The sequence below is a fragment of the Notamacropus eugenii genome, chromosome 1, assembly GCF_028372415.1.
Source record: "Notamacropus eugenii isolate mMacEug1 chromosome 1, mMacEug1.pri_v2, whole genome shotgun sequence".
Taxonomy (NCBI): domain Eukaryota; kingdom Metazoa; phylum Chordata; class Mammalia; order Diprotodontia; family Macropodidae; genus Notamacropus; species Notamacropus eugenii.
In genome coordinates, this window is record NC_092872.1 from 667693647 (window position 1) to 667718486 (window position 24840).

Here is a 24840-nt window from a genome sequence, read left to right on the forward strand (position 1 = left end):
TCCCGCTCCCCATATCTTCAGCCAAGTCAATGTACTCACTTTCCTCCGCACTGGACTTAATACATACGTACAATCTTGAAGTCTTTGCTTTAGGGAATACTCTCTGCCAAGCTAAGTCCATCGCCAAAACCTGTACTGGGACTCACTACCTTGAGGAAGCCTTTCCTGATTAGCGAAATGATGACCATTCAGCAAATACACTGCTTCGGAGCTTTTAATTCCATTAAGTGCTGAAAATGTAAATTGTTCAAATCTTATGAGAGAGGAAAAAAAGAAATTGGGCTTTGTATCTTTAAGAAATGACCCCCAAGAGAACCCCAATTCTTTTCCCCCCGTAAGACGTCAAAGCAACAGAGTAAAATGACTTTTTGTGACCTCTAGTGGGCGTTTTGCAATCTTACCAAATTCTAAGTAGGGGGGAATGCTGTCAGGGCCCTGTCCCAAGAGATTGTGAATGCATAACACCCAGTTCAATAAATTATTTGTTTTTCTACTTTTATGTTTTGCTCCTAAAACAGTTTAAGCACTGGGAGATCTTTCAGCCGCTGGTGTCACAGTGAAAAGCTAAGAATGTGGGAGGTAACTCAAAACAAGGGAATCCTGCAATCTTGGGCCCAGTCCAAAGTCCTTTGCAGAATACCTTAAGGACTCCTTACTTCTCTAAAGGCAAGCACCTTCCCTAGGTCTCCGGGTACCACAAGCTGCAATCCATCAATGTATACTCAGGAAACCGGGACATTATGAGGAAGCATAATAATGCAACTGGTTCACTTCAAGGTTTGCAGAGTATTTTCCTCATACACACACAAAAACATGCCAAGTATAATCACCCTATTTTGGAAACGAGTAAATTGAGGCTGAGATTAAGTGACTAGCCTGTGGGTATAGAGCTAGGCAGGGACAGGGGATTTGAAGACAGGTCTCCAGACTTCGAAAGCAGCCTTTTTCTCCCTGCTTGGGGATACAGAAAAAAAGAAAAAGAAAAGAAAAATGATCCTTTCCTTACTACCAAGTCCACGCCCTTTGGAGCTTTTATTGCATTCTAAAAGGGTCGGTAATGAGAAGGTCCTATTGCAGATCAGTGCCAATGTGCTCTCCCATTTTTTTAGGGTTCCGCGGAGGAGTGTGCTTGTGGAGGCGGGAGAACTGGTAGGGGCGGCTTCTCTTTAGGGGAAGGGAGGAAACTGAGGGAAGCAACGCGGGCAGTCGACACTGACGGATGGATGCTTTGATGTGTGCTTTCTCTCTACTGCACACATTACGTGGGTCTCTTCTGAGCGGGGGAGGGAACCGAAGAAAGTCGGCAGGAAAAGCTAAGACTGGGGTTTAGTCACCGAGAAATTTATCGGGGCCATTCCAAAACCAGAGCTTGGCTGAGGAGCACAATTTTCTAGAACAGGCACTTCAATCGCTGTTTGCCATCTCCCTCGGGAAGCCCACTCCCCAATCCCGCGCTGGGGTCTGAGCATCTACAGCTCTTCCCGGGAACCCCTGGCACCGGGAGTCTTTGGCGACTGCAGCGAAGCCAGGTTGTTCTGCTCTCGCGTCCGCTGCTGGAGCTCTGACGTGGGCATAGGGACGGACAGCTTCCCTCGACAGTCTCCAGTGCTCCAGAGGGTCGGGGGCCCCGTCTCATCCTCGGGAGCTCTAGGTTCAGGTCATCATGGCATCTACCTCTCGCTCCCTCACTGACCGGGTCTACCACGTCTCCCATCCCCAATTCTGGCACCAGCTGAAGGATTCCCCCTTCTCTTTCTCCCCGTCAGCAGCAGCCCCACACAATGCTAGTCCACACAGTCTCTTCCCCGCCCCCCAATCTCCTCCTCCACCAGCCGAGAGTTTCCCCGACCGTGTCTTCATACCCAGCAGGAGAGGGGGTCTGCCAGTCCGTGGAAGCCCCGGGACCTGCCTGGCTCAGGGACCTGCCACGGAGGGATGGGCTGACAGCGTGGGGAACCGGGAACCCGGGGAATCCCGGCTAGCAAGGAGGGGCAGGAGTAAGGTGGGGCCCAGAGGAGAGGGAGGGGCCGAGAGGGAAGGGGAGGCTGGGGAAGGGGAGGAGGAAGCCGAGCCGGGGGAAACGAGGGGCCCTGGGGCGGGGAGAGGAGGGAGGGCCGGGAGGGAGGCCCCGCCCCCGCCTCCTCGGTCCTCCCTCGGTGGAGCCGCCTCACCGACTCTGTACCTCTGCCTCTGCCTCAGGACAGCTGTTGGCAGCAACCCTAGGCTGAGGGAACAGCCCTGGGGGCGTCGAAGAGCGTCCCCCGACACCCGGCATTCTTCTGCCCGAGCCCCCTCATCCCCTCTGGGGCAGCAGCAGTGGGGCACGGCGCCGACGGCTCATCGGTCCGGGAGGGCGCAGCTCTGACCACCGAGGCAACATTCTCCTGCCAGTGAGCCGGGAATCACTGACATCGAAGGTGACCGCAGGCTCACCACCCCGGGGAGCTCAAGAACTCAGAAGAGGACATAAGGTTCCCGAGAGGCAGAGAATACTGGGGGAGGGGGGAAACAGCTGAAGACAGAACCTTACAGTCCACTGCCCCTGACTCCAGTGAGGTCAGAGGAGTTCCGACCTCACGCCATCCCTACTCTCCGCCTTGCAGGCTGCACTTTGCTGGGGAATTCCACAGTGAGTGCCCCGACCAGGCGGCCGTGGGTAGCGCTGGGGGTGGTTTCGGGGCGGCCAGACACGCTTTGCAGCCCCTGGGGGGGCCTTTGGGGACATCCAGCAACGCACACTCTTGCCCAGTGGCCGTTGGAAGGCTCAGTTAATCTCTTTGGGGTCCCCGACAGTACGTACGCCCCCTGACAGGCAGTTACACCGCGTACCTTGTTGTGTGCTGAGAGAAGCCAACTGGTGGGGAAGGAGGAGAGCCCTGAGCTGAAGGGCCAGGCCCGGGGCTGCCAGCCATGACCTTGGGCCGAGGAGGGATGGCTTCGGTGGTGCTGAACGTAGGCGGTGCCCGCTACTCTCTGTCCCGGGAACTGTTGAAGGACTTCCCACTGAGTCGGGTGAGCCGGCTCCACGGTTGCCGCTCCGAGCGGGATGTGCTCGAGGTGTGCGACGACTATGACCGTGAGCGCAATGAATATTTCTTCGACAGACACTCGGAGGCCTTCGGTTTCATCTTGCTCTACGTGCGCGGCCACGGCAAGCTGCGCTTCGCGCCGCGGATGTGTGAGCTCTCCTTCTACAACGAGATGGTTTATTGGGGTCTGGAGGGCGCACACCTCGAGTACTGCTGCCAGCGGCGCCTAGACGACCGCATGTCGGACACTTACACCTACTACTCGGCTGACGAGCTGGGTGCGCCAGGTCGCGAGGAGGCGCGGGCTGCCAGGGGGTCCGAGCCAGCAGCTGCCAAGAAGCGCTGGCTGGAACGGATGCGCAGGACCTTCGAGGAGCCCACCTCCTCGCTGGCCGCGCAAATTTTGGCCACCGTATCGGTGGTGTTCGTGATCGTATCCATGGTGGTACTGTGTGCCAGCACCCTGCCAGACTGGCGGGCTGCGGCTGTGGACAACCACAGCTTGGAGGAGCAGAGCAGGTACACCGCCGGCCCTGGGAGGGAGCCATCCGGGTAGGACGCACCGCTTCTTTGCCCCCCCTCCCAATGTCCAGTCCCGTCCAGTTCGTCTGTCCAGTTTTTCTGTTCTGTCTGCTTGCCAGACTTCAGGCCTCTGTTGTTGCCTGAGAGGGTCCAATCTAATGAGCTAAAAGGAAAATAGGGTCTTCTTTCTCCCCTCTTTCATTATTCCTGTACCTCTGGACCTGCCTAGGCTTAATAGAAACATAATAGAGGACAAGCTAGGACAGAATAGGGCTGATGAGTACGGTGAATAAGATTTTAAGAATTCCTTTTCAGTTCAACAGAGGAGTCATCAGTTATTTGGATAAAATTCTCCAAATCATCTTTTTCTGTAATTAAGCTTTTTTTTTTTGTAGGAAGCAACAGGCTAATTGGACTTCTAGACTCCTAGCTTCCTGATTTAACACCTTAGCTTTGAGCTAGGAGGACTTCGGTTTATTTGCCCATTTTAGTCAGTTTGCAAGGTTGCAGGCTTGTTAAGGTGAAATGTGGTGCATTGTTGAACAATCTATATGCTAAGCCTTGGGCTTGTGTGCTGAAATTGAATTTTGATATCATAGAAGAGGCTAACTCACCAATATTCCATAAATAATGTGTATCCTATCCCCCCACCTTAAAAAGTTTTATTGAGGCAATCTTGTTGCACTAGTCAATTCTCCAAGTACCATCCTAAAAAATCTTTTCTTCCCTCAACGTGCAAAGTATTTAGAGAACAAAGCAACTGTCCATACTGTGACATTAAAGGTTGACACTGGCCTTCAGTCACAATTACACAAAGGAAAAACACGACTGCAAAGAAGAACATTTAATCCTATCAAAACCCCCATTAACTGTGATGAAAGATCAACATTTCCATTTTCTCTAAAGCTTACCTTGCCCTTTTTTATGATGATACCATAATCCTGTGTTTAGGCAGTGCCTGAGCAAAGAAAAGCAGGGTATTTATTTCACATGTTTAATACCGGTACCTTAGTGCCAGGAATTAATGTAAAGTGCAGCTGTACCTTCTAGTAAAGAAAATGGATGTATGCATTTATTTATTTAGAATCATAGTTGGAAGTACAGGGACCCAAAAGTGACCTCTAAGACCACAGACTTTAGAAGTAGAAGGCACCTAGGATGCTCATGATGAAGAAACAGGCTTTGAGAGAAGTAGCTTGTCCTAGGTTTCAGAAGTAAGTGACAGCTGAGTTTAAACCTAGGTCTCCTTCACATCAAGTATGTTTTCTTACTTAACCGTAAGGTCTCATTCTAGTTTTACAGTTTTATTTTTACCAAGAGGACTGATACAAGTTCTCAAAAAATATGTTATGCTTAAACATCAAGGTTGTTAAAACTTAAAGGTTTCCCTCATCATCCATTAGTGTTAATCACAGAATTCATAGGACTTATGTAGTCTTTCTCTCATAGAGAAGTGCTGATTTGCCCTATTTTTTTTTTTTGGAGGAAAGGTTCTATATAAGTCTAAAAAATTGTCTGGTGTCAAAGGGATGCCCAAAGGGGTGAAATATAAGATACACACTGTGAGAAGAAATTCATTATTTTCTAATTTAGTTAGTCATCTAGTTGAGTGTTTTAAATATCTTATGTTTTCAATTTACATATAAGAATTATCTAGATAAATAAAAAATTGACTAAAAATTTACTTACTATGTGCTAGGAACACTGCTAATTGTTGAGAATACAAATGCATATAAGAAAACAACACAGTTCTTGTCCTCAAGGAGCTTCCAGCCTGATGGGGGAAGACAGTATATAAAAGGGTGGTGAAAATGGAGGGCAGACGGTATGGAGGTAGAAGAAGGCAAAAGAATGCTCATCTTTGAGAGTCAAAGGACACAGGTGGCAGAGTCCGATATCTATCTACTGCAGTAGACATTTTAACCTGCAGTAAAATTATCATATATATTCAAACATAAAAATTCTTGATTCTTTAAATGGGCAATATGAGAAATAAAGAGGAAACATCATAAGATAATTACTGGCCTGAAAATGATTTGACAGTATCATTAGAATTCCAGGGATATGTTTGGTTGCTCTATACTAGAAAAAATAAACTGGAGAATGGAGAGAGTTGTTGGTACAGATATGGAGAGGTCTAGCTAATGTCAGTATGTGATAAAGAATGATGACCCAAACTAAAAATATTCTTGGCAGGAAGAGAGTTACCTAGAATGTGAAATAGACTTCATTCAGCAGGGTCAGAAGATCTATACTGGAATGCCTTGAGGGCAGGGGGGACAAATGATGTATTGTCATTTGGTCATAAAGGAACAGAAGAGGTCAAGATACCGAGAAAGTAAGAAAAGGATTATAAGGTTAGTGTGTTTTTATAACATTGAGATGAAATTTTTTTTAAACTATCCAGATATTTCAGGCAAAAGTATCTTCTTCTTGATTTACCCTGATAATGGACCCTGTTCTATGATCTGCCTCCTTCTTTGCTTCTTGTATAAAGTACAAACTCCTCAATTTGGCATTTCAAATCCTCATAGTCTGGCTGTAGTCATTCTGCCTTCCAGCTAGTCTGAACTACTTGCTGTTCCCCTGACTCAGACCATCTCCCACCTTTGTAGCTTTGCACCAATGCTGCTGCGTCCCTGGAATGGCATCTCAATGACCTCTTTGTTTCCTCTATGGCTTAGCTCAGATGCCATCTCTAAAGGAGACCTCCTGTTCCTTTCTTGATCCCCCTAGTTTCTAATGTGCGCTCTCTCTCTCTCTCTCTCTCTCTCTCTCTCTCTCTCTCTCTCTCTCTCTCTCTCTCTCTCTCTTCAATTTGTATTTTCAATATATGTAAATATTTTATTTCTTCTAGTAAAATGTAAGCTTCTGGAGGGTATTAACTGTTTATCCTTGTTTTATGCCCATTATACCTACCCAGATAGACTAGCACAGTGCCTAAATGATTTTTATTTGTACAGTTGGGCTCCACTTAAAGACCAGATTTTTAGAGTGATAACTTGGACTGTGGAGGGATTCTTCACTTCATGAAAAAAAAATTCACTAGTTCTTTTAAAAAATATTTTCCTCTACCATTTTTTGTTGCTTTTTGGTCATCTCAGGGGCTACTCTTCATGATTCCTTAATTGGGGCTCCTATGATTTCACTGGCAAGCTGTTGTAATTACCTTCCATACTGACTCCATCTCTCTACTTTATCTCTACAACACTGCTAGATTTATCGTCTTTAAACCGCTTTGATCTTGCCCCTCCGCTGCTCAAATCTTTGCAGTTCCCTAATGTAAACCAGATTAAATAAATTCACATTTATAAAGTACTTTAAGGTTTACAAAACACTTTCCTCAAAATACCTCCTATGAAATAGTATAAGTAATGGGTACGTTAGTAGTGTAAGTAATAGATGAAGAAATTGGGCTTCAGTGAGAGTAAAGGACTTATCCAAGGTCACATTGTTTAGTAAATATTAGAACCAAGCTGTCAATCCAGATTTTACGTGACTCTAGGTCTAGTATTTTTTTCTACTATGCCATTCAGCCTCTCAAATAAATAAGAGAAATAAAATTTACTCCGGCCTTCAAAGTTCACTTCCATAGTGTGATTTCAAACCTCCTTTCTAACCTTTTCTCATTATCTTCAATATTGTGTAGTGGGCACTTTGCTAGATGCTAGAGTATACAGAGAAACAGTTAGTCCCTGCCTTAAAGGTATTTCAATCCGATAAGGGGATAAGTAGAGGATAATTTAAGGGAGGAGGGAACATTAACAATTAGGGGTATAAGGAAAGGCTTTCAAGTAGGAGATAACAGCAGAGTGACCTGGAGGATGTTGAGAGTTCCAAGTCTGGACTAGGGAGCTGTTAGTGGAATGGAAAGGAAAGGGCAGTATATGAGAGGGAGTAATCATTTCATAACAGCCTACTATGTTCAAGGCACCATTTGAGATGCTAGAGATAAAAAGAGAAATATTAACAAAATGACATTTCTTTTTTTTGCAGGGGGGTGGGGGGGGGGTTATAGGCATGCAGCCAATAAACAAATACAAAATAAACCAAAATTCCCATTTGAAATGGGAAAGAGCCTAATGACTTGGGTGGGGGGGGGACTTTAAGTAGGAATTGATGGCTGAGCGGACATATGAAAGAAGTTAGGGATTTGAAGAGGTACAGAAAGAGGATCGAAGGATTGAAGTGGAGGACTTGGGCTCAAGGTCTAATTCTGCTGTTTGTCACTGTTTCAGTTTCCTTGATTTGGTGATCAATATTCTAATTGTAAATCTTTGATAAAGTGACTTGATGGCAGATAGGAAGGAAGGAAGGAAGGAAGGAAGGAAGGAAGGAAGGAAGGAAGGAAGGAAGGAAGGAAGGAAGGAAGGAAGGATTAGTCATCTACTATGTGGCAGGAGCCTTACAAATGTTACTTCATTTGATCTCACAGTCACCCTGGGAAGTAATAACAATGATAGCTAACTTCCATATAGCACCTAAAGCAGACAGGTGGCTCAGTGGATAGAGTGTTGGGCCTGGAGTCAGGAAGACCTGAGTTCAAATTTGACCTCAGATACTTAGTAGCTGTGTGACCCTGGGCAAGTCACTTAACCCTTGTTTGCCTTAATCCAGTGGAATAGGAAATGGCAAACCACTCTAGTATCTTTGCCAAAAACAAAAAACAAAAACCCATGGACAACATTGGTGTACTATGGTCCACAGGATCATGAAGGGTTAGACACGAATGAACAACAACAAACAGTTACTTTGTGCCAATGCAAATATTAAATTCAATCTGATTTGATCATTACAACAACTCTGGGAAATAGGTGCTGTGATTATCCCCATTTTACTATTGAGGAAACTGAGGAAAACAAAGGTTAAGTGACTTGCCCAGGGTCACACAGCTTGTAAGTATCCAAGGCTGGATTTAAATTCAAGGCTTCCTGACTCTGAACCCAGTGCTCCATCCACTATACTACCTTGCTCTCTTAGTGAGTGTTTATTGACTGACTGTTAAAGCACTGGACCTGGAATGAGGAAGACATTGGTTTGAATCCCATTCAGATACTTACTAGTTATATGACTTTGGACAAGTCACCTCTGAATTTCAGTTTTCTCCTCTGTAAAATCATGGGGTTGAACTAGATTGACCTCTAACGTCCCTGTCAACTCTAAATTTATGATCTATGAGGATCCTCTTACATTTCCAACCTTATTACTCCCCTTCATTCACCCTGTTGTCCAGCCAACTGTTATCCAGCCAACTTGTCTTCTTGCTTTTCCTCATATGCAAAAACTTCAGTCTCCAGTCTCTTTGCAATATAAGTCCCCATGCCTAAAATGCACCCTCTCACCTTAATGCCTTAGAATCTCTGGTTTCCTTCAAAGCTCTACTTAAATACCTCCCGGTACCAGTCTTTTCCTAATACATTCCCTCCAAAATGATTTCCTTTGTATGTCTCATATCTTCTTGTATCTTGTATATATGTAAGACAGCTCCTTGAGAGTTTCTCTCTGCTTCATTTCTGCCCTTCTATCCCTAGTGTCTGCCTAGCACAGAATTCTAACTTCTGGAGGATAGGCTAAGTGAACTGTGAAGCAATGATATTTTTCTCCCTTTTGTTTTTTTCCTTCTACTTCCCATACTCTACTAATTTGAACCCCCTTATGGATTTAGTTTATTGTGCTTCTTTAAATTTTTTGCTATTTCCTACCTAATAAATCTTGCTTGTTTTCATTTAATGTTAAGGACATGTTCCTTAGAGCTCCCATATTGAAATTTTGATCTTAAATTTCAATTATATTGTTCTTTGGTTTTTGGCGTAAAGCCATAGCATTTTGTAAATGAAATAAAGTTATAAACCACTTTCGATGTAAAAGCATTATTTAAAATTGGGAATCTGTCATTCGACTTTTTATTTGAAAAAACATATCTCATACATACACATGTAATGTATTTTACACATACACACATGCACACATTTATCTGCCTTGCACAGCAAACTCAGTTCATTCTTTAATACATACATACACACACACACATATTTGTGATTAAAGTATGGCATCAGAGAATTTGCTGTGTTGGCAGCTAAGGTAGATAGATACTTATGTGATATCTTCATCTCATGGCAGTCATTGCAAGTCCACAGTCTGGTCCTCAGGAACTTGATTTTTTTTTCATCTCAGAGATGCTTGGGTCCTTGGTAAACAAGTTACGTTGCTGAAACTTATGTAAGATGGCTTTTATAAACCAGAATGAGCATTTGTTTATTTACATTAAGACATATAATTGCCAAAGCAGTGGGAGGACTTCCATTACCTGGAAGTTAGCATCGATATTCTCATTTTAGGAAAGTCTACTTAGAAAACAAAAGTATTAATAGATAATTGCATAGTGAATACAGAATCTGAGTAAAAGGAGGAAAGTGACCTTAAGGGATGGTTTGTTGTAGTGGATAGAGTGCTAGACCTGGAGCTAGGAAGTCCTGGATTCAAGTCCTGCTCCAAATACTTATCCTCTCTGTGACTATGTACAAATCACTTAACCTCTCTAGGTCTCACTTTTCTTATCTGCAAAATAAAGGTTAGACTCGGTGACCTCTGAGGTCCCTTCTAGTTTTAAATCTATGGTCCTATTTGCTAGCTCCCAAGCTAGTAGTGCCTTCCCTCTCAAATTACTTTGTCTTCAACTAGGATAATTAAGATAACATTTTTATTTTTTAGAATCAATCTCTTAGGTTGATAAGCTAAGTTTTGCTTAGCATTCACCAGATATATCTAGTATTATTTCATTGTGATAGATATGGGTTCATTTCTTGGGATGGAATCAAGGGAGGATATGGACAAAAGTCTCATAGAATAAGAAGCTGTGACTGGATTATGATCCATGCCAATGAGATTGTTGAAGTATGAAAGATAGATAGGCTATAATATAGCCTGTTTTACATTAGTTACATTTTAAGTTGATTCCTTTTTAAGAGAGACACCAAAGAGCTTTGCTAAGATGCAGGAAAGATCCCCACTCATTAGTGGGATGCTTGTAAACCATTTCCCAGGGTGAATTACTTTGGTAGCTGGGTAATCTTATTTGTTTTAAATTAATTCTTTTTGAAAAACTTTATTGCTGAAGCTTAAATACACAATAAGAAAAGAAAAAGAAACATTATAAACTTAAATATTGAAACTTAAATACAAAAAACAAAAGCATGTTACATCCACTACAAAATGTAAGCAAGGATTAAAAATATATAGCAATAAATTTCCATTTCAAGAAAGCCTATATAATAAATACTACACATTGTGTTGGGAGCTGTCCATGTTTGCTTCCTTGCTAGTTTTCTTTCGTTCTCTGGTGTATACTTTGACTTTGTTCTTTTTCTCCCCTTCTTCTCCTCCCTTCTCTATCCACCCCAGAAGGCTACAATATAGATATAAATGTATAGTTACATATTTGCATATATACATACATATATAGACATATACTTTCCCTAACAAATTCTACTTTTGATCTTTGTGCCTATCTCTTATTTCCTATCCCTCCTAACTCCTCTACTTTACTTCTACCTGCTACGTTACCTTCCTGTACTTAACCTACTCCCCCTTCAAAGATCCCTCCCTTGTCCCATTCCCATTAATCTAAACACTTCTATACCTCTTCTTTTACCTATTCCCTCACCCTCCACTCTAGAGATCCCTCTCCTCCTCCCTATCCCCTTAGAGTTTTATCTCTTTCTGAATTTAGACTTTTATACTCCCATATATATGCATATTTATGTATTTCCCTCTTGAACATAATTCCCTATGAAAGTAGGCTTCCAGAACTACCAGCTCTCCTCCCCCATCTAATTCCTTTCTGTCAGTTCTTTCTCTTGCACCTCATTTGTATAAAATAATTACTCTTTTTAGGTGATCCTGCACAGTTTTACTTTTTAAAATCATATCATACTCAGGTCTACTCCAGTCTTTCTGATGAACTACCCAATTATGAATAACAATTTTAGATATATATTTTACATTTTACATACATAAAAAGTAAACTGTCTGTCCTTATTGAGTCCCTTGTAATTAGTCTTTGGTATGTACCTTATATTTCTCTTGCCTCTTATATATCAAATCTTCTATTAAGTTCAGATTTTATTTTAAAATAAAGTTCTGAAAGTCTGGCAGTTCACTAAATGTCCATTTTTTTTTCCATTCAGGATTATGCTTAGCTTTTCTGGGTATGATATTTTCGGCCAGAATCCCAGTTCTTTTTCTCTTTGATGTATAGTGTTCCAAGACCTGCAGTCTTTTAGTGCCGTCTCTTCTAAGACTTATGATTCTAATTGTGACACCACCGTGTTTGAATTGTTTTTTTCTTGTTGCTTGTAATGTTTTCTCCTTGAGCTGGGAGTTTCAGAATTTAACTATGATATTCCTATAGGTTTTCCTCATAGGAGCGCTTTCAGGTGGTGTTTGGTGGATTTCTTCTATTTCTACTTTTCCCTTTCTTTTTCTGATCATAGCTAATTCTGTTTTCTCTTCTTGATCTGTTTTCCAGATAAGTTGATCTTTTTTTATGAGATCCTTCACATTCTCTTCTATTTTTTCATTTTGTATATTTTTTTTTGGTTATTTTTTGATCACTTATAACTTTCCTGGCTTCCCCTTGCTTAATTCTGATTTTCAAGGAGTCATTTTCTTCCTTGAGATTCTGTATCTCCTTTTCTAATTGGTTGACTTTCTTTTCATGATCTTCTTATTTTTCTTGTACTGTTATTATTTTAAAGTTTTTCCTTAGTCTCTCTCGTTTGACTTTTAGTCTTTTTTAAGTTCTTCTATGAATTTTTTGATCAGGTGTCCATTTGACATTACTCCATGGGGTAGAAGAGGATTTCTTTGCTTCAGTGTGCTCCTCTGAAGAACCCCAATCTTTTCTATTTCCATCTTAACTCTCTATGACTGTATTCTTTCTCATTTGCCTGTACATTTTTTTTTTTTACTAGCTTAGTTTTTATAATCACTTCTAGTCCTGCAGGATGGAGGATAGTGCCTCTGTCTTCAGATCCTCCTTCATTGCTCCTGTCTGGCCTAGAACTGGAACCAAGGCCTCTAGCCTCCTGTAAGTGCCCACAGTCAGCAGTGTTCCCATCCCCCTGCTTTTGCTCTCCCTGGGTATGTGCTGGTTCCTTCTCACCTCTGCTGTACCTCAGCAACACAGCTGGGTGGGGCAATCCTTGTCAGCAGAGGTTCCCTCAATCTTCTCTGGCTCAGATGCCCAATACCTCTCACTGTCTGGTGGCTAAAAGTTTCTATGGCTGGAGCCAAGGCAGCCTCCCAACTCAGCTAATCCCAGGGCTTGCCTATTATTTAAAGGGACCTAGGACCTAGCCTGGAGGTGTTTATTCTTCACAGGCACCATCTTCCAGGGACTTTTCTTCAGATTTTCTCCGTTGTCCCAGGAGCATTCCTGTTCTGTCCCTACTCTTAATTGTTGTTAGTGCTCTATATTTTCCCTGAGGTGCTATTTCATCTCTTTTGTGGGGGAAAATCTTGAGAGCTTGGAATTTTCTGACCTACTCCGCCATCTTCCCAGAATCCTCTCTATATATTAATTCTTAATGTGTTTCAGGGGGTAACTTTTAACCTTGCTCGAAAATGCCTACAGCCCCCAGTGCACTGATCATATTTTCAATATTCAAATAAACCAGATTATTTGAGACTTTAATCATATACTTGATCCATGATTATGATAGAATATAAAGCAGAGTTTTAGTGAAATTCTACAATAGTACAGTATTCAATGACAAGTAGGCAAAATCTTTTTTTCTGCCAATTTTAGAACTCACTGTAAACATTACTCATTTGTCAATTCCCTTACCCCAACCAAAGTGCTAAAAGTGCTCATTTCTTTTCTGAAAGCAAAACATTTTTAGTGTTATTCTTAAATATTTTAATACTATGTAAATGATAATTTTTATAACATACGGAAATTCCAAATCACTTCTAAGTAAGATATGATGTTTTGGTGGTATTATATAGAGTTGGGTTTTTTTACACTGCTAAAAGCCATATTTGATTATGAAAACGACCCAAATTGGCCTTTCAGCGACATATAGAGGTTTAATTTTTCTTTTTGCTTCTCTGAATTGCAGCTTTGCCTTGCTCTTGGCTGACAATAACTTGGCTGGTTATACCTTCTAAGATACATTTTGAACTCCCAAAATTAAAAAAAATTATTTCATTTTCCCATCTGAGGATTTGGCTTTTTTTTTCTTTTTTTTTTTTTTTTTTTACTAAATATAGGGGTTGAAGCAGTTATGCATATATGAATAATTTCTTAGCTTATGAACAGTCAGAACTTGTTAACATTTGAAATATACAGGCAAGGCAAATATGAAATTGAGACAATTATCTGAATATTTTAGATGAAAAAATATATTGGAGGAGGAAAAAACATTGCTTAACGTTATCCATAAATTGCTTAGTTTGTTAAGCTTATTGCCTTCTGGTATTTTATATACAACAACATAAGTCAACTGATGACTTAGGTTTCCTCTTATTTGGATTTTTCAATATAGCTTTAGACCCTTGAATAATAGTAACATTCAGGAAGCGCTTTACATGTATTATCCATTTTAGGTTCCCAACAATCGTGTTATTAACACGATTAATAACAGAAGTATTATCATAGCCATTTTGAGATGTCAGAGACAAGATTTGAATCTAGATTTCCTTCATTTCTATTCTAGGACTGTACACCATGTAGAGCAGATTCCAATACACAAACAGGTTGTGTTACCAAAGTTCATCTGATATTGTAGTACTCAGACCTGCTGTACTACTTAGAATATGCCATACTTTCAAATATTCAAATCTCATTGATTCAGAATTCACTCCAGTGATGTCAGTCAGAACCTATCCATATCTGCCTGTCCTCTTCAAGCCTTATACAAATCCACCCAACATCCTGGAATCCTTCCTCATTCTCTTCTGACATCACACGGATTTTCTTACCTGGCTGCTCTAATCTGGATTTATGCAGGAACCTTATCATCCTTCAAGATTAAATCAACCTCGGTACTCCCACTTTACCAATCAAAGAGCTCCTCCCTAAACCTCCATTTAAAGTAGGCCTCTAGGTGAGCTATCTCTTCATTTCCCACCTGGCTATACTACTTGGGAATGCTCCATCATGTTCCTACCTTTATCATCCTCCTTCCTCTGCCAGGTACCTTTTCTTCCCTGAATGCATCTTTTTTTTTTTTTATTGTTTCCTCTGCTAAGATTATAAACTCCTTAAACGCAAAGACTTTTTCTTTTTTATATAGTGGCTCCAGTACTTAACACAGTGCCTGGAACATATTAGGCACTCGATAAATATTTAATGACTGACTGAATGAGGCTACCAGTGGAAATCTCTGCCCATCCCCCATTCATCCTTGGTTCCCAATATGTGACTATCTCATCCTTTGTCATGTAGCTCTTTGATGACATCCTTTGCTCCCGTCTTTCAGAGGTTTTTGTCTCTTATGTTGTAGCCTGTTCACACCCACCATGTGCCTTTTCTTTACTCTCATCTGTAGTTCGTTGAGGCAGTGGTGTTCTGGGTCTTGCTTCCATTCAGCAATACTAGTAAAATGCTTGTATTGAAAAGATGAGCCTTAGCTGTTAGAGAAAAAAGTTTTTTTTTTTAATGGTTTGCAATTTCCTGGAAGTCATTTAGCTTGTTCTCCTTCTCCTTTTCACTCTGTTGTCTGTTCTAGATATACATTACTGTTGGACCAACTCTATGGGGTATTCATTCAGAAGCATGTTGAAACTTGGGCCATAGACATTCATCTGTTTGTTCTTTCCTGCATGGATGGACAGGCCAAACTCTTTTGAGTGATAATAGATCTTTTCCAGAGGTGTCTCTTCAGCGTCTTCGGACTCAGTGCAATCAACACAGTGTCATCTGCAAAAGAAACATCTGCAGAACTTCACTCTCCACTGAGAATTCCTTCTTGCTGGGGATTCTTCACTAGATTTCCTCCATCACACTGGCAAATAATGTTCGCTAGTATATATCTCCTTGTTTTGTTCTGTTTTGTTTTTATAAATTTGTTGTTTATTATTAGATTAGTGAATGAATTATTTCTATTATATCCTCTGAGAAATCTTAAATGATCTTGATACTTGAACAGATGAACCTTATGTAAAAGAGCTTATGAGGTGGTGCTTTGTTCTACTGAGTTAATTCTTTTTTTCAAAAAAAAAAGAAATAAGCATAATGGTATTTGTTGTTTTCTGCATCTTTCAGTAAATTTCAAGATGGTAAAGATGCCACTGAATATCATCTGTGAAAGTCTTTTTGTTCCCTCTTTTTTTTGGTAGATAATTATTTTATTTTTTTCAAATTACATATAAAGATAGTTTTTGACATTCAGTTTTGTAAGATTTTGAGCTCCAAATTTTTCTCCCTCCCAACCCCATTCCCCAAGATGGCAAACAATCTGATATGAGTTATAAATTTGCAATCATGTTAAACATATTTTCACATTAGTCATGTTATGAAAGAAGAAACCGAATAAAAGGGAAAAGCCACAAAAAAAGTGAAAATAGTGTACTTTGATCTGCATTCAGACTCCACATTTCTTTCTCTGGATGTGAATAACTTTTTCCATCTTGAGTTCTTTTCTTAGATGATTATATTGCTGAGAAGAGCAAAGTCAATCACAGTTAGTCATTGCACAGTGTTGCCTTTACTGTGTACAATGTCCTCCTGGTTCTGTTCACCTCACTCAGTATCAGTTGATTTAAAACTTTCCGGTTTTTCTGAAATCTGCCCATTCATCATTTCTTATAGAATAATAGTGTTCCATTACGTTCATATACTACTACTTGTTTAGCCATTCCCTAACTGGTGGGCATCCCCTCAATTTCTAATTCTTTGCCTTTGTTCCTCTTCTTACCCTCATTGAGGTAAAAATAATCATCTTAATGATTTTGTATAGATGAGAAGTTAAGCATATGTTAGTTTTTGATGTATTTCCAATCACCTTACTTTGATGTTATTAAGGTCCAATATTTTTTTGTACCCTGTTGGTACCTTCCCCTCCTTGAAATACCTTGAAAAATGGCCCTGAACGCCCTAAAAATTGTATCCCCTCCAGCACACTTTTTCTTAGTCTATGATCCAATTCAGTTCTTTAACATCTTTGGTTTTTTTTTTTTTTCCTTATGCCTTTTCTAGTTCTGTGAGCGCTTCAGGGACTGTGATGTTAGGGGAGCAAGTTTGGTGGTTCCATAATCATTAATGGATAAAATAGTTGTTGTAATAAATTTAAGAAACCTTTTCTATTGTTTTCTACTTGTGGTGATCTTTCCATTTTCATTTTTTTTTTTATATACTTGGGATGATTTTGTTTAGTTGGAGATGTTGCCAAACTTCCTTGGGACTGGTTTTACCCTCCGCCATTTCTGTCTGCTTCACGAGTTGATACTGTTCATAACCTCTTATCATCCTTCTTTGTAAGATTTTACAAACATATATTCTAACATAATTAAGTATTGGCTGACTTTCTGGGCTCTTTTGTTTTCTTGTTCTAGCAATTACTTTACATTGGTTTAATTTCTGGAAAACATTATTATGGTTGGTATCAATATCATTTTTGTTATTCATTTTTATACTCTTAAAAATTGTTTGATGATGTCATTTGTTTTTACTTCATCCAAATTCCCTCTCATCCTTTTTCCATCTTCATAGAAAACCATCCTTTATAACGACAAAAAATTTTTTTAAAAGAATAAAAATGTGAGAAAAATCACCCTAGCTGATTAATATGTTGAAAAGTCTGGCAATATATGCAATTTTTCATATTGGTAGACCTCCTGCCTCACCTCCACAAAGGAATGAGGGAAGATGTCTTCTCATGTCTCTTCTTTGGGATTAAGCTTGCTCTTTGTAATTTTGCAACATTCATTTTTTTATTGTTTTGTAGGATTTTTTTCCATTTTCATTGGAGTATTGTCATGTATATTCTTTTCTTGGCACAGCTTACTTCCTTTTGCATCAGATTATATTCTGTGGTGCTATGTATTCATCATATGTTGCTTCTTACATCATTCTAACATTCTATTAAATTAATGTAATGCTGCGTGTTTAGTTGTTCTCCAATCTATAGGTATCTATTTGCTTCTAGTTCTTTGCTACCAAAAAAATGCTGCTAAAAATATTTTAATATATTTTCAAGCTTTCTTTTTATCAATGACCTCTATTACTAAGAGAAGACTCTCTGAGTCAAAGAGTATGGGTATTTTAGCCACTTTGTTTTTATCATTTAAATTGCTTTTCAAAATGATTGTATTGATTCACAGCTCCACCAACAATGCCTTGGTGCTTCAACATTGGACTCCTTCTGGTTTTTTTGTCATATTTGCCAACTTTCTAGATGTTAGATGAAATCTTAAAATTGTTTTCTTTTTCATTTCTCTACCTTTTATTTTGATCATTCTTTCAGATTGTTAAATTCACCTTTCTGCTTGTTCATCTGGTCACTTATTCATTTGAGAATGGCTTCATTTTTCTTCTGTATATCTTGTTTAAATAATTCAGGGTCAAACCTTCTTAATTGTATGCCATATTTTTTCCTCACTTTTATTATTGTTTACTAAACATTCTGATATTAGATCCAACCATTTGATAGTCCAGCTATGCCTAGACAGCTTATTTGGAATGATTCTCACATTTGTATGAGTTTTCTCCTGTCTGTTAAAATGCAGTTTCATTTTTTAAAAATGCTATTTAGTACTTACCACATCCATTGCTATCAACTCTTTTTTATCCTTATCTTTATTTCATTTTAATTTCTAAAATTAAATTTCATTCAAGGATAATATGTCTGTTCTCCCTCCCAAACTTCCTGTTGAGTCCTCAATGAAAAAGAAAGAACAACAAAGCTCCCATTAAACAAACAAATATGTACAGTCCATCAATACAACTTCCTCCTGCTGGCCATGTCCAAAAAACAAGAACAAAAACGAATGTGTCGCTACACTGAGTCCTCACCTCTTTATCAAGAAGCGGGTAGCGTATTTCACCTTGATTACCCTTGAACTGTAGTTGGGCAATCCATTTCTAGAATCTTTCACTGTTTGTCTTTATGATGATTGTTATGTTGCGTGTTATATATATTGCATATTATAGCAGCTAGCATTTACATCGTGCTTTAAGGTTTGCAGCTTTAAAAATATTATCTCATTTTATCCTCATAAGAACTCTAGACTATAGATACAATTCTTATCCCCATTGTACAAGTGGAGAAACAGAAATTAAGCAACATGCTCAGGGTCACACAGCTAGTAAGTATCTGAGAACAGATCTGAACTCAGGTCTTTCTGATTCCAGGTCCATTGTGCCACTTTACCGCCTAACTTGTTCTTCTGATTCTGCTCACTTCACTCTGAATCAGTTCATATAAGTCTTCCTAGGTTTCTATGAAACCTTCCCCTTTTTCATTTCTTATAGCACAATAGCAGTCTATCACATTAATTGTTCACGTTCCCAACTAATGGGCATTTCCTCAGTTTCCAGTTTTGTGTTATTACAAAAAGATTTTTTATAAATATTTTTGTACATATGAGTCCTTTTCTTCCTTCATCTCTTTGTGGTATAGAACCAATAGTGGCATCCTTGCGTCAAAAGGAATGCACAGTTTAATACATTTGAGGACGCTAGATTGCTTTCCAGAATAGCTGGACCAGCTCATAGTTCCACAGTGCTTTACAGTTCCAAATGTGCTTTAATGTACTTGTTTTCCTGTAGTCCATACAGCATTTGTCATTTTATCTTTTGTCAACTTTTCCAATCTTCCAAATTCTTTTTTTTTAAATAAAATGTTCATGATAATAGAAGTGTGACATTCCTGTTAATCAACAAATCTTTGAGGTTTTTCCTCAATGTGAGTTCTTTAGAGTAATAACAATCAAGTTAAATTATTGACTATCAAAAAACTATTATTCTCAGCCCATTCTGTCTAGGTGCAATTTGGGGCACACTTGATGATGCTATTATCCTTAAAGCATCTGTAAATGTAGTGAGGATGTAGGAGGTAGTATGCCTCATTCGGAAGTCTAGTGGGGAGGGTGAAAATGTTTTGTCAGTTGGTTTATCCTGCCCTATCACTCACCGGCTATGAGAAGAGCCTGGCCATGTTATTCTTTCCATCCAGTCTAGAAGCCTAATGTGACAGCAGGCAGTGTTTGTCCTGATCCCCCTTCACTGGCTGAGAGTAGGGCCAAGGTATCTTGATCTGGAAGTAAGACTGCAAGAGGTGGCCTCACCAGCTGAGGATAAATTTGAAAATCCAAATATAATTCATGTTTATTTATCCCTTGGAGCCTAATTCCTTATGGAAAGAGAATAATGCCTCCTGTCCCCTTAAAGTAGGAGTTTTTAACACCATTTTGTGTCATGGACCCCTTTGGCAGCCTGAAGACGTTACAACCTTCCTTCTCAGAATAGGGTTTTTGCCATTCTGGAGAGCAATTTGGAACTATGCCCAAGGCTATAAAACTGTGTGTACCCTTTGATCTAGCAATACCACTTCTAGGGCTGTATCCCAAAGAGATAATAAACAATGGAAAAGGACCCACATGTACAAAAATATTTATAGCAGCTCTTCCTGTGATGGCCAAGAACTGGAAATTGAGGGTGTATGTGGTATATGAATATAATGGAATGTTATTATACTATAAGAAATGATGAACAGGCAGACTGCAGAAAATCCTGGAAAGACTTTTATGAACTGATGTTGAGTGAAGTGAGCAGAACCAACAGAACATTGATCACAGAAACAGCCACAGTATGATATAACTGATTTTGATAGACTTAGCCCTTCTCAGAAATGTAAGGACCTAAAACAATTCCAAAAGACTCATTATGGTAAATGCCATCTACATCCGGAGAAAGAGCTATAGAGTCAGAACGCAGAATGAGGCAGTCTATTTTCTTTTTGTTGTGTTTTCTTTTTTCCCTTTCTCATGATCTCTTCCATTCATTATAATTCTCCTGTATAATATTACTAATGTAAAAATGTGTTTAATAGGAATGTATGTGTATGCCATCTTGGGGAGAGAGGGGTTAGTGATGAGAGGGGTTAAAACTTATGGAAGTGAATGTTGAAAACTAAAAATAAATTAATAATTTTTTTAAAAAGCAGGAGTTTTTAACACCATTTTGTGTCAGGGATCCCTTTGGCAGCCTGGTGAAGTCACAAACTTCCTTCTCAGAAGGAGGTTTTTACCATTCTAGACAGCAATTTGGAACTATGGCCGAAGGGCTATAAAACTGTGCATACTCTTTGATCCAGCAATACTACTACTAGGTCTGTATTGCAGAGATCATAAAAAAAATGGAAAAAGACCCACATATATGCAAATATTTATAGCAATTCTTCTTGTAGTGGCAAAGAATTGGAAATTGAGGAGATGCCCATCAATTGGGGAATGGCTGAAGAAGTTGTACTATATGAATGTAATGGAATACTATTGTGGTGTAAGAAATGATGAGGAGGCAGATTTCAGAAAAAACTGGAAAGACATACATGAACTGATGCTGAGTGAAATGACCAGAACCAGGAGAACACTGTACATAATAGTAACAATATTGTTCAATAATTACTGTTAATAGACTTAGCTATTCTCAGCAATAGTGATCTAAGACAATTCCAAAAGACTCATAATGGAAATGCTGTCCACATCCAAAGAAAGAACTATGGAGTCTGAATGCAGATTGAAGCAAACTATTTTCCATTTTCTTTCTTATCGTTTTACCTTTTTGTTCTGATTCTTCTTTCACAGTATGACTAATGTGGAAATATGTTTAATGTGATTGTACATGTATAGCCTGTATCAGATTGCTTGCCATCTTGGAGAGAGGGGAGCAGAAGAAGGGAGAAAAAAATTTGGAACTCAAAATCTTATAAAAGTGAACGTTAAAAAAAATTGGTGTAATAAAAAAAGACTAAGGTTTTTATTTTTGAAAAATTCCTAATTGAAGGAAATTATAAGTTTCAATTAGAATCAGTGAAAATAAAGATGTACCTTTTTCTCATCCAAGATCATAGCCCCCGCCATATGTATCCAAATACTCCATGTTCCGAGTTAAAAATTCCTACCTTAAAGAATCAAAACCTCTTCCCAGAATAATATCCACATTGACATTAATCACATAAACAAGGATATAGACTTCAGTCTGATTTTTTTTTTGCATTTGAAAGACATGTAGACATATATAGAATGCAAAAGGAGGTACAGTCAAGAAGTAAGCATTTTTAGTAAGCATATTTGCTTTTGACTAGCAGCCAAGAAGGACAAACCTCGATCTGTTTCTCCTTCTGTGTCTTCTTCCCCTAACTGAGCAGGAAGTAGAGTGGGAAATGATCATCCCAGAGTTTCAGCTAATGTCGTATTACAAGAGAAACCCACCAAAGTTCCAGAGGAAGATGAGGAAGTAAGCTGGCACACAGGGATCATGCTCAACCCTGCCCTTCATTCTCTTTTGCTTGGTGTATAAGATGGAAGATCTTTGAGCTTTTCTTTCTCTAAATTCCTAAAACTAATTTTAAAAAAAAGTCACCATATTAGTGAACTGACCTATTTGGCCAGTCTGAAGTTTCTATGTCAGTGCTTTTAGCAGCCCAAGAACCAAAGGCTTTCATTCCTCCCTAGGACCAGAAATGTCAAAGTCCATTGCAAAAATCAGCCAGGGTATAGTTGCCATTTGTGATTGTGTCACACAAGTGTTAGAAAGCATAACAACACTTTAAAATAACAAGGGGATTATCCCAGAGGCTCAGGTAATCATTCCCTTAATATTTAAAGCAAATTGCCTTAACTATGCATACAATAGATATACCTCTTATAGGGCATTACCTGGGAGGGTGCTTCAGTGTTGAAATGTATCAATTACCTTCAGGACATAGAATATGCATGTCCTAAGACTACAGGATAATAAACAGGAAAAGACAAAGCTAGCTTACTATAAAAAATCAATAGACCTGTAAAAAGCAAACAGTATAATCATTAGCATATATGCAAATAAACAATGAGCAAAATCGTGAATAGCTGAGACAGATGTTGCTATACTACAAACATAACAGATGTGTATAAGCAAATAAATCTAATCATAGAATAAGAAGATATAAACATAAGTATACAGTAATTCTTATTTTATCAATAAGCCTGCAATTACATGCAAGGCAGACCTTACATGTGCAAGTCCTAGTGTTGTCCCTTGCCTACAAGGGACCAGAAACTACTTTTGGCTCATTTGTAACAGTATAAATTGATCTAGTCATAAATGGAACAGCATGTTTGGATTCAGTCAAAGGGACACACTTGAGGACTTAGAGGGGCACATGTGATGCTTGAACTCTTTAGTAATCTGAGGACCTCTTTGGTCCTATACTTGAGGTGGTTGATGGTATGGGTTATCATCATCATTGTCCTTACTATAGGCTTTGTTGTTGTTTACAGTTGTGTCTAACTCTTTGTGACCCCATTTTTGGGTGAGTTCCTTGGTAAAAAAAATGCTGGAATGGTTTGCCATTTCTTTTTCCAGTTTATATTACAGAAGAGGAAACTGAGGCAAAAACAAGTAAGTGACTTGCCTAAGGTCGCACAGCTAGTGTTTGAGGCTAGATTTGCATTCAGGTCTTCCTGACTTTAAGTCTGGCACTCTATCTGCTATGCCACCTAGCTGCCCATAACTATAGGCATGCTTCCTTAAAGTTGAACTTGTTTGAAGGGCCAATATTTCTATCCTCAATAGGCTGTACTACACCTTAAGAGTCTCAGTAACTGGAGTTCTAGGCAAGAAAGAAATTGCTTTTGAGTTCAGTCTTCTCCCTCTGTATGAACTGGATTCCCCTCAGATCTGGGCAGTTGTTAATGGAATGCAACATTTCCTCCATTGTAAATGTTACTCAAAGCCAGTATCTGATTCAGACAGTTTAATTGGTGGAAGGTCTCTTTTTTTCAGAGTTCACTGATGTTGCATCCACTACTTCCCTCTACTTGCTCATCAGAACGTCCATCTAACTCTCTTATGAACAGTAATTGCTGTAATGAATTGTCTTTATAGGCACCGTACTACTTTCTGAGGCTGTTCTCCAAGCAAGTAAGTTGCCTGATATCTCAACAGCTTTGTCTGGGATAGCTTCTGTTACTCTGGTAATTAATATGTGTACCTTGAACACCAAAGTTTCTCCTAGATCATTTCAAAGCATTCTGAGAAGGGATCAATGGGCTTCCAAAGGAGCCTGTGACATAAGAAAGGGAAAGGACCCCTGCATTAGGACATCATATCATTATTTCTTTCTGCAAGAACTCTTTTTAAGTTAATTTTTTTCAATTAGCCAAGCATCTGTCTTCTCTCTGTCCCTTCCTCCCCCGACCCTATGAATAATTAAAAAAAGAAAGAAAAGCCAAACCCTTTAAACAAAGAGGCATAGTCAAGCAAACCAGATTCTTGCACTGGCCTTGTCCAATGTGTCTCATTCTGCACATCTGACTCATGTCCTCTCTGTCAGGAGGTGGGCAGCACTCTGCATCATTGGTCCTTTGGAATCATGGTTGATTGCCGTGTTCATCAGAATTCTTTAGGCTTTTCGAGTTGTTCATTTTTATTGTGTAGTTGCTGTTGTATAAATTGTTCTCCTGATTTTGCTCATTTCACTCAGTTTCATGCAAGCCTTCTATGTTTCTCTGAAACTGTCTTTTTCACTGCACAATAGTATTCTGTTCCATTCATTTAACATAATGTGCTCAGCTATTCCTGAACTGATAGACATCCCCTCAGTCTCCAGTTCCTTGCCATCACAAAAAAAGATGCTTCAAATAGATGTTTGTACGTATAGCACTTTTACCTTTTTCTTTGATTTGTCAGGGTTCTTCAAAGCTGAACTCATAGTTAATAGGTATTTTCAGCCAAGAGGAAAAGATCATATATGTGCACAAATTATGCTTTATGAATATAATGAAATACTATTATTTTATAAGAAATGCTGCTCTTTGGTTTCCTGTTGGCTTTATGAATTTCAGAGCAATATGGCATTTCTTGTTCTTTTGTTTTTGGGTTTCTTTAAACATATATGAATGAATGAGGTCATTCAATGATATAGCCATAGACGCACAGTTCTTAGCAAATTTGTGATAATAATTACCAAATCCTAGAACGGTCCTTTGACCCTGAAGATTTTGTGGATTTGGCCAGTTCAATAGTGCCTCTATCTTTCCTGGATCAGTGCTCAAACACTTTATTGAGACCCATAAACTTAGT

The 24840-nt window shown here is 39.3% G+C and overlaps 1 protein-coding gene across 2 annotated transcripts in view; it reads left to right on the plus strand.

Annotated features, from left to right (window-relative positions):
* Positions 1-2144: 2144 nt before the first annotated feature.
* KCNG3 (potassium voltage-gated channel modifier subfamily G member 3) overlaps positions 2145-24840 on the plus strand; it is a 47319-nt gene continuing 24623 nt past the window's right edge. Inside the window, exon 1 of one of the 2 annotated variants that reach the window (XM_072635759.1) lies at positions 2145-3581. In XM_072635759.1, coding sequence (XP_072491860.1) covers positions 2911-3581 — 671 coding nt within the window. In that variant the 5' untranslated portion in view covers positions 2145-2910. The remainder of the gene's footprint in view (positions 3582-24840) is intronic. The other variant, XM_072635760.1, reaches the window with a different exon arrangement.